General features: G+C 42.5%; 1 protein-coding gene across 1 annotated transcript; it reads right to left on the bottom strand.

Annotated features, from left to right (window-relative positions):
* Window positions 1-4848: 4848 nt before the first annotated feature.
* CDK5R1 (cyclin dependent kinase 5 regulatory subunit 1) lies at window positions 4849-6152 on the bottom strand. The gene has a single exon (XM_018555190.1). The coding sequence runs from the start codon at window positions 6096-6098 to the stop codon at window positions 5217-5219; it is 882 nt and encodes a 293-aa protein (XP_018410692.1). The 5' UTR covers window positions 6099-6152; the 3' UTR covers window positions 4849-5216.
* Between the last annotated feature and the right edge of the window lie 4423 nt (window positions 6153-10575).

Below are 10575 nucleotides of genomic sequence, written 5' to 3'. Positions count from 1 at the left end.
AATTTATATATATATATAATTGTATTTTTCCAAAATGATTTTGTCAGTAATCTGGTGCTCCCCTTTTACTTGTCTATATTGCAAGAGAAACATTTCCAAGGACACCCATAGCAAACTCCTTAATCTCATACTTGCATGATGTATCAAAAGTGTCAGCGACCAATCAAATTTAAACCCAACTTAAATGTGATTGGTGATGCACCGTAAGAGAGGAGATCTGAGGAAGCAGACGTTCCCATCTCACATGCCTTGAATATGGCTGCTGTGGAACATGTAAAAGTCAGAGTAAAACTTGCTGATTTCCACACAGTCTCTGTTTTCTGGAGTACAGTTCACTGGCTTCACTTGTTCCTTAAAGCTGCCCTTTAATTTCATGCTACCAAGTTATTACAATGCAATTGAGCCCTTACTGCTTTCAGGACCTTTGCTATACTTTTATTTACGCATAGCACAAGGTCCACCCACTTAATCCTACTGTCATCTCTTATTAGTAAGAATTCCTACTGCAGCAGAGATGCTGCTAGCAATAAAGAGTGCCTGGCACAAACAACGATGTAGGCAACTAAGCGAATGAAAGCAAATAGCTGCAGTTTTGCAATCTCTGCCCTTCCATGTTCACATAGGAATGGATGGCAGTAGTTACACTATCAGCAATAATTACACTAAGATTAGATAGCCACAAGTCCCAGTCAGACTTTCCAGCCACATTGGGATTAATAGATCCTCACCCACTAGAGGGCTACAGAGGGTCTTTGGCAGACTTCTTTTTCTGTTAGAGGAGAGGCATAAATGTGTCATCTTTTGTAAAAAGTACAAGCCTTCACCGTATGGACCTGGAAGGGAAACCTGCATTCTACCAGCAAAACACACAAAATGAAATGGTCTCCACAAATTTCTTCTAACACTGTACATGTAACAAAAAACAGGGAAATAAAACTCGTCTGCTAGAACACATCATGAAAACAAGGAGTTAATGGCACATATTGTACAGGTAATGTATCATAGCAGGCTATTCTAGAACAAGCACCCATGACATAACAAAAGTGCATCTTTTTCTTGCTCATGAGGGCATATTGTACACAGCTGTTATTGGGGGAATGACCATCATTGCAGTGGCTCTCGGCATATGTGCAAATGAAAGTGGTGGTATCTGTGAAATGATCCAGTGCAATGGGGGGCTGCCCAATTCAATACCAGAGAGCCATATAAAGCAAAGATTTGGGAGCAGACTTGAGAATGCGTACAGTGAACTGAACTTTTTGCTTGGTTCATTCTTGTCTGGCAAAATGGGATCCTGGTCCTAAAGGACTGCAGTGGTTTAACTCAAGAGTCTACTGACTGTGGAGGCTGCTGCATTTGGCCTGACAAAATCTTCAGAAATGAGACGTAAGTGGCCCTAATGCATCAACCCCCCCACCCCCCCGGAAAAAAAAGTTCTCGTCACCCATCAAATATTTCCTTTATTAGCTAAAGCTACACTGATTAAAACATGGCTCAACTGCTTATGAACTGGCATCCCGGGATGTTGTCATCCAGGGCATCAGCTGTTGAACCAGTTCCTTCTACTTGGTCAGCTGTGAGTTGGTGGGGAATTTGAGTAGGATATATAATTCATGTAGGCCGATACCTATGCTGGAATAACTCCAGCATCCTAACACTGCTATCATCTACCAAAGTCCCACCACCCTTCCAACATTGGGAGCTTTTACCCCCTGACTGGATCTTGCCCTGCACTGCAACCTCATCTTCTCTGACAGAGTGCCCAGACAGGTGCCTTCATCGTTCTTGGGCACCTGTCTGGGGGGAGGAGAGAACAGCTCTTACAAGGGGAAAGCTATTGGCAGGTAGAGTTTATACCAAAGGAATAGAATCACGTGTCACTTAACTCCCCCACCTTGATGGTAGTTATTTCACTTGTATTAAGAAGTCTACCTCCGTCAAGGCTGCCTGCATGCTCTTCCCTCAGAGACTTTTATGCACCAAGCCCTCCGAGCTGGCACTTGACTAAAGAACAAAAGGTCCTCAATCTGGTCATTTGGATAACATCAATGCTTATCAGAATTAGCATCAGCTCACTAGTCTCGTCACTACCTAAACATTTTTGTATCAAAACTTCAATACCAATAGCTCCCCACAGCCTCCTATAAAATTCCAGCTTTTAGATACCAACTTGTCACTTTCCAGAGCAGATTTGAATTTGGTTGGTGGCTTTGGGAAAATATAGTGACAATTCATAGTAATAACACTTTTTAATTCACAAGACCCTTTGTACTTGCCCTGTTGGAGCAACGGGGGCTGCAGGAGGAACTGGACCCAAACAATTGTCAGGCCAGCCTGTGACCTAATTAACCGATAACCTACAACAGATTCAAATATGAACACAATGACTGTAATAGAAGAATCGTCAGAATATAATCTAATACTTTGATATAAGAGGCCCTGTGGCACTAAAGCAGGTACTGCCATAAATAACAGAACTACAACCATCTGTGGGATAGCCAAGCATCCGGCCCAGCCTATGAATCCCAACAAGAACATCCCAGTTACAGCTGATGGGGTTTCCCAATGAAACATTGTATTCTATAATTTGCTTGGTCCTTAGCTAGATTACCAATAGGCAATCCGATTTTAATGCCATCATTGCCTGCATGTGATTACTACATCAGTAGGAGTATAGTAACACGTGTGCACACACCCAAGTGTGCAAAAGTACATCTGTAACAAGCAAAGCATGGAGCCGCTATCTTGTACTTGAACCATTCAAAAGAACGGGGTTCACTCCAAGCAAGTGCCATTATGTGAACAGTCCTTCTGATGTTAAAGTGGAACTAGACCCACCAATTTAATGGTCCCCCAAAATAGTTACTATCAAGGTTGCCAATGTGCTTATTTCAGCTCTTAACCAAACTTTCAAGCCCTCAACTGGCTGGTGTCATAACTAACCACATGTGCAGCACCATGGCAACTGCAATCAGATGGCTAAAAGGATAAGAGGTTGTAGTTCTGCTTTAACCGGTACAAGGCTCAAAATGGCTGTCACCAATGCTCCTTCCTTACCCTGCTACCCTGAGCCATTTCACAGTGATACAATTCTGTTCTTGCCTTTTGAATAGTAAACTAACACAAGTCATATTCACATTAGAGGGATAGATTTAGGAAGAATCAAACGGAGAAAGAACAGAATGCAAAGTGCACTACCCCTAAACCAACCAATGAGAACTCACACTATACTAATTGAAGTCTTACTGCTGAACTCTTTGCAGCCAATCAGAACTGATCATCCACCAAACTGACCTATTCACTGGAGTTTGGTAAGCTGCTATGGTTAACTGCATTTAGCATTTCATCCTTTGAAATTATTGTAGATGGTCTAATTTTTTTTTTTTTTATAGAAGGGAACGTCTGATCCCAGGAATTACACATTCGCTTGTCTTGGTTAGATTGCTCATTCAGACATCTATAAAGATACAATGTCGTTGAATTTGCAATTCAATCCTATGGGTAACAATGCCCTTGAACTAAAGAGGTGAGTTAAGCCGTGTACAATTAAGTGAGTTATTCAGTGCAAAAAATAAGGTTCTATAATACAAAACAAAAAAGTCTCTTTTTTTTTACCCCCCTGCTCTACAAATGCAATCATTTAGGCAAACATCGGTTCTTCGTGACCGAAACTGTATTCTTAACAGCAACTTCTGCCCAAACTGAAAATGTAAATGCAAGTAGAATATTCTATCAATCAGAAAAACAAGTGTTCAATAGGAGAGCCCCGAAATGTCAGATGGACTCTTAGAGGTGAACTGGAACTGTGACAGTATCATTACAATAAAAAATGTTTAAAAATGTGGCATTTTGGAAAACAAAACCCCTCATAGTGGGACTTAGGGACAGAATCCCGATAGAATATTCCACATTTAAATCTTCAGTTATGGGTAATACTACCTGGTAAAAGGCTCTCCTGCTCTTCCTGCTCCAGTGAGGTCACTGGTTCATAGAAAATACATGGGGCCATATTCTTATGTTTGCCCGTCATCCCTCAGAATTGCTGTCTTTAATCAATTGGGTTCTCTTCTAGGATTGATATCAATCTACAAGATGGAGCTCTAAAAGGAGCACACAGGACAGAAAAATAGAAACCCACCATTGCTGGCTTGTTTTTATTGGTGCAAGCTCCAGGGTTGTCATCCTTGCCCTTCCTTTCCTACTTGGTAAGATGCTGGCCTGATACAAGCATGTATGTCAGGTGCCAAATACCCGACGGCAGCCTTGTTCTGGAATAGTAGTGAAGCACGAGTACAGATCATGGCCCTAGAACATGAAAATCTGTAACAACCACGCTCCTTTTCCCATCCGATGGGTTGCTTCCTACGCAATGCATGGACTGTTTAGCTTCATGTGTTTTAGGCAGCATTATTTTAAAACAAAATGTTCATTTCTGTTGCCCTGACATAGAAGTGAGCTTGGCAGGGGAATATATTATGCCCCATCTCAGCAATGATAGAAAACCAAAAAAACGTTTCTCCTCTGGCAATCCTATACAAGGCAGTAAACAACGTTGACAGCGGAAAACCGCTTCAAATGATAGGGTAGGGGAACTGTAGAGGCCTTCTAGTATCTGCATTAAGCTCCAAAGGTGGGAAACTAGGAAAGAGTTAACTTGTTTCTGTCTCTACACAAGGCAGTTAACGTCCAGCAAGAAAAACAATTTGCAATTCTGCCATGCATTACATGGTCTTCTTTCCCCTCAGCTGTGCCAGTGAAGGGTTAATGAGATTGGACAATACCTCCCAGGTTAATTAGAGTGATAGCTAGAGATTTTTTGTTTTAAGATAGGCGCAGACATTGGAACGGAGGGAGGTTATCGAATGAACCAAGTGATGTCCAAGTCTCTTTTTACATGTCACCAGAACCTCACTAATGCCACCTATTTTCAGACCTGCAGAGCATTCCCGCACACAGAGGACTGCAGAACATTGTACAGTGTAAACCTTTTCTTGCTTGAGACCTGCAAGCACTACAATGTGACAACCTCGTCTGGTTAGGACCTGAAAAGAGTTTTCAAAATCGAACCAGAATTCCAGTGTTTAAACCCTGCCAGGGGTCATGGTTATATCACCAGTTACCAGCAGAGCATTGCTCTGAACAGACTCTCCTGTCACGAAATCCTCTCTTATCTTCTACACCCCAACATCCTCCCAGCCCCAACTGTCCATGGAAGTTCACCGATCCAAGCCTATCATCAGCCGGCTCTTGTCCTCTTGGCTTCCCTCCGCTTTCAGATCGGCAAAGATCTGAGTGAAATACTGGGGGTCAGCGTTGATGCGCAGCATCTTGGGGCTCATTAGTCCAATGACAGACAGGCATCGGTCCCAAAAGGCCTCTTTAGAGCTTTCCACTAGGAAGGGCTTCAGCGGGTAAGAGATCTCATTGCCCATGTAGGAGTAGGACAGGTAGACACAGGTCAGTAAGGAAGCCTGCAATTCTTGCTCACTGGCCAGCTCTGAAGAAATGACATCTCGGCAAAGCATATACAAGAAGACCACGTTGGCCGGGGTGATGAAGCCTTGGTCCTGCCACCCCTGGAGAAGTAGAGATCGGTCCACACTTCTCAGCCATAGCACAGGCTCTGTAGATGAAAGATGCTTCAGCTTATAACACCTTCGGCAGAGGAACTCTCCTAGACATCTTAGAAGTTCACTGGTGGAAGCCTGCACCACCACGCGTTTCGGAGAAGAGTGCACTTGCTGCTGCTGAGATGACTTAGTGACAGAAGACACCGGGTCCTTGCAAGCTGAATCTTTCGAGTCCTTTGTGAAGCTCGACAGGTTAGCGCAGGAGAGGGATTTCTTAAGGTTCTCGCTATTGAGATGGGTGACGTTGTTCTGGTAACCATTGTTGGTCTGACTCTTTTTCGGTTGTCTCTTTTTGGAAGAGACTGCCACAAGTCGCTTCCATGGTAACACAGAGATGAAGGAATGTCTCTTGAGAGATTTTCCATTCTTGCTATTCTGGACGGCAGTGTAATGAGCCACACTGGATGAGCTGCCTTCAAACAGTCCGCCCTTGCGGTAGCTTGGAGATATGGAGAGGACAGTACCCATGGTTTGGTTGGGTCTGGTAGCGAAGTTTCTGAAGGGGCGAGTCAAATTTCCAGTATCATTTCAGGACTTTAGTGCTTGAATGAGAGCCTAAAATTGAAAAGATACAATTGGTTATTTCTCCAAGTAACATATCAGAGGATACAAACATCTAATATATAGAAAACATCCTACCTACCGCATAAGGAAAATACATATCTAAGCCCCAACAATCATTTCTAAAAGACACCATACAACATACTGCAAGTGAGATTTTTCTAAATTGTCATTTTATTTGTCAGATTAGTCCCATCAGCCTCTGGCCCTGAGTTGCCAAGCTTTTGTTTGTTGCAAGCAAGCTTTGCATTCCAATACAAGTCTATGGGAATGCAAAACCTGCATGAATCAGGTCAGAAGGAGGTCAACTGTAGGTAAAATGTACCGGTCAATGAATTCTAAAGAATCCGGGAGGCGTCTCAAACTGATGTCCTCACCACAAGCCCAAAGCCTGTCACCACACTGGCCCTTAAAGTGCATGTAAACCCCAACAATAAATTATCCTATTTGCTACCTTTTGGTCTGTTAAATATACTATGAAAGGGTTTTGTTACATCTCTTCGAGAATGGCAAAAAATACCGGTTGATCACGTCATGATTATTTAGAGCTATCCTGGGTCCTGTGTAAACTTCTATCCTATTTGCTACCTTTTGGTCTGTTAAATATACTATGAAAGGGTTTTGTTACATCTCTTCGAGAATGGCAAAAAATACCGGTTGATCACGTCATGATTATTTAGAGCTATCCTGGGTCCTGTGTAAACTTCTTTTTTTTTTATCTTGGACCACAGATCATTTGGTTTCTATGCCATGGACAATAGCACAGGGGGTGGATTTAAGTAGTTTAGCAAAAGTAAACTGGAAAGGGCTGACACCACTCAAAAATGCTTTGTGTTGACAGGGCTGAGCACATTCCTGGTAAATCACCAGGTATTTTTCTGCACTTGCAGGATCTTTAAGACATAAAGCACAGGGAATGTGCATGTATTATTATTATACAGGATTTATATAGCGCCAACAGTTTGCGCAGCGCTTTACACTATAAGGAAGACATTACAATCACAATACAATTCAAGACAAGATCGTAAAGAAGGCCTACAATCTAATAGGAAGGTGCCAGTGATACATAAGGAGGTAGCTGTGTGGGGATGAATTGTTTGAGAAAGTAATATACTGCAGATATGTATGGCATATGTTTGCTTTGTATTTGCCCTGACATACACTTTAAAATGTAATGTCCCTGCAAAGTCACACACACACACACACACACACACACCAGGGCCAACTGGGTGGAGGCTTCTTAACTTTTTTTTTAGATGGAACCCCTAGAAGAAAACACACGCGCACACACTTCATGAAAATTGGGTCTCTTGTGGAATCCAAATCCAGAAACCAAGCACAATGCTTCACCCTTGTTACCATGCTGGTATTTCCCCCCAAATTCCTACCAATACGATATATAAAAATTGATTTTATGGGGAGGTGTAACTAGTTTATTAGAGAGACTCAGTGTCAGAAGGATGGAGGTCTTACGGGGTGGGCAAATTAATATGCAATTCAGGAGCCAGTCTGCCCAATCCAGGAGCCAGCAGGATTTTTTTTAAGAGCCAAATCCATTGACAACAATTAGCGAAATCCTCAGTCAGTCAGCTGTAATTTTTAGGAAGCATTGTCTACTGGGATTAGTTCAGCTCTGAGGTATACCATAAGCAACCATGGAGATGTCTGCATTTTTCTAATATTACATACTGTAAATGTTATTTCTACCAAACGCAACAAGAGAGAGACCCCATTATTTTATACAGAGGTGTACCCCACCTGTGGATGGAGGCAGAGGCTGGACCCACTTTGGCCCCTGGCAGATATTTTTGAGCAGTGGTCCCTAACCAATCCCTCAGGAGTCAAATGTAGCTCTCGGCTAACTTTGATATATGACTCCTAAGAAGTAGAACTTGTATATCTAAGCACCTTCTTTATTAAATAGTTTGCATAAGTAGTTAAGCAGAAATCTGATTCATCAATTACCATATTTCTCAATGCTAGACATTGGAGTGCAGTTTTTCCATACCTAGTTTAGCGGCTTTGGCTTGTACGTCAACAGAGGTTGATAAACTCTATCACATTATTGTACATCTAGTGTGTGCATGTTTATGGGGAACGCTCCAGTCTATCCTGAATGGCCGGTGTCTGGTTGTCTGCATTCCTATGTATGTGAATGGATGACACCTACAAACCTTCTGGCTTGGGAGTGAAAACTGCAATGAGTCAGCTGCAAATTGCCATCGTCTCCATTGTCCCATCTACGGGATTGTAATCCGGCTGCATCTGATCTGGGCGCAGCTGATGGCTTCGTATTTATAGCCGTCACCATTTGGATGTGAGATTACTATTTACTTCTGTCTAAATAATTAGCAGTTATCACAACCTTATCCTCAGACGGGGACATTACTATTTTAAAGCCTTGAATATGTGATTACAGCTCTCCTAATATAGAATGGGTAATGGCCTTATTGCATGTGTTTGTGCATGCGTGTCCAAAAAAAATAATAGAATTACTCATCTGATTGTTAAAGTATGACTAAAGGCTAAACTTTCTTCTTAGATCTGAATAGAGTGGTGAGCGGTTAGAACCTCTGTCTGGTTATTATGTTATTGAAATCGGTGTCTCCGTTATCGATATTCACACTCTCTAATTGTCCTGATCACCAATGTCACCGGGAATGAAAATGAGGGAAATCCAAAATTTCCACCAGAACAAGAATAGAAGGGAAGCCTTCCAATGGGGGCACCTATCCCCGTGACAACTGTTTCGGTGGGGATTTCTCTCACATTGGAGATATATCTTCTCACTTCATGTTCAGTCTACAGGACAGGAAATGATGGGAAATTTCTCTAATTAGAGAACATAAAAAACACCGTCATCCGTTTAACCCCCATTGACTCTATCCAAAATGATACAATAGGTTTCGGCTTTAGACATACTTTACGGAGAAAGCAGACCAAGGAACTCTACCTGCAGTTCCAATACATATAAATAAAGTTTATTTGGTGCAGAGCTGAAAATCCATTGGAACCGCAGGTCGAGCGGCTTGAAAAAAATTGCCTTTTGTCGAAGGAGCCATTTTGGCTGAACTGTGACTACAGCCAATCAGCTGTGAGGAATGGTAAAAGGGCATTGACAGTGCATTGGTTTATACCAGCATTTCTCAACTTTTTTTTGTGTCATAGCACCCTTTAAAACTATGCAAAATCTCGAGGCACCCAGAATGTCCCTTCATTTTGCATCAGGAGCCCCCTCAACATTAGTCTTCATTCCCCCTTTACAAAACAGTCCCACTAACACACAATTTTGAGGCACTCCTGAGGAAGCCAGAAGGTACACCAGGGTGCCCCAGTTGAGAAAGGCTTCTTTATACTATATGTCTGTGTTGGGGGTGCCATTTGGAATGACTAGCAATGCACAGCATATATCCTGTGTGTAGGTGTGCAGACTCTTAAGTGTTAATCCAGCCCTATAAGCAAGAATCCAAGCTTGTATATATCAAACAAATATGGCTGCTCCATGAACATACTGTATATAATTCAAGGCTGTAAATGGACGCCTTCACCATCCACCATGTACCCATATGGGCTTAGTAGTACAAACAACTATATGATCACTAGAAAACTGAAAGAGAGGGTTGACAAGCCATCTTCAAGGATTACACACCCAAAAACCACCTATAATGGAATACTGTACATGATGTCTTCCAAAGCAGCGGTCACCAACCAGTGGTCCGTGGACCACGAGAACATTTTGCTGGTCCCTGGGCCCTTCTGATGCCGTGCAGGCTGGGCCATCACTGAAGCGGCAAGGACGCTCCGGGGCTGACTCTCACCGACTCATATCTCCCGCGTCCCCTTAATGCGGTGCATAAAGACTGCATGGCATTTGTCAGGGCCGGTTTCCTGATGGTGTCAAAAGTGGACCATGCCCGTGTAATGTGTGTCGAAATAGCCGCTTGTAGTCTCCATCAGAAGTCAGTGTGACAGGGCAACCACACAGGATCACGATTAGGAAACAGAAGCAGAGTGTGGTCAGTGTGGTCTTTAAACAGGAAGAAGCTGGACAAAGACCTTCATGGCGGGATCACCAGGTATTATTTTCATTAAAGCTGCAGAATTAAAAATTACTTTTGGGATAACGTTAACATGCTAAAGCTCATATGAGATTCAAGTAATTGGGTTGTACATATATTACCTAATTATAGTAATGCTTCCTAGACTTCTAAAGGCGATACCCACTATTAAAATTCTTTCCATTCCAAGAACCACATAATTGAGTCTATGGCGATTCCACGTCTTCCATAATGTAGGTCGCCCCATCCCAAAGAGTCTCAAGAGTAACAAAGAGTCTCTCAAAATCATGTTGGCGTGTCACTTTGCTTTTTGTAAACACGGAGAA

This window comes from Nanorana parkeri, unplaced genomic scaffold, assembly GCF_000935625.1.
Source record: "Nanorana parkeri isolate BGI_ZX_2015 unplaced genomic scaffold, ASM93562v1 scaffold187, whole genome shotgun sequence".
In the NCBI taxonomy this organism is placed as follows: domain Eukaryota; kingdom Metazoa; phylum Chordata; class Amphibia; order Anura; family Dicroglossidae; genus Nanorana; species Nanorana parkeri.
This window is presented reverse-complemented; position numbering and strand designations above follow the sequence as displayed.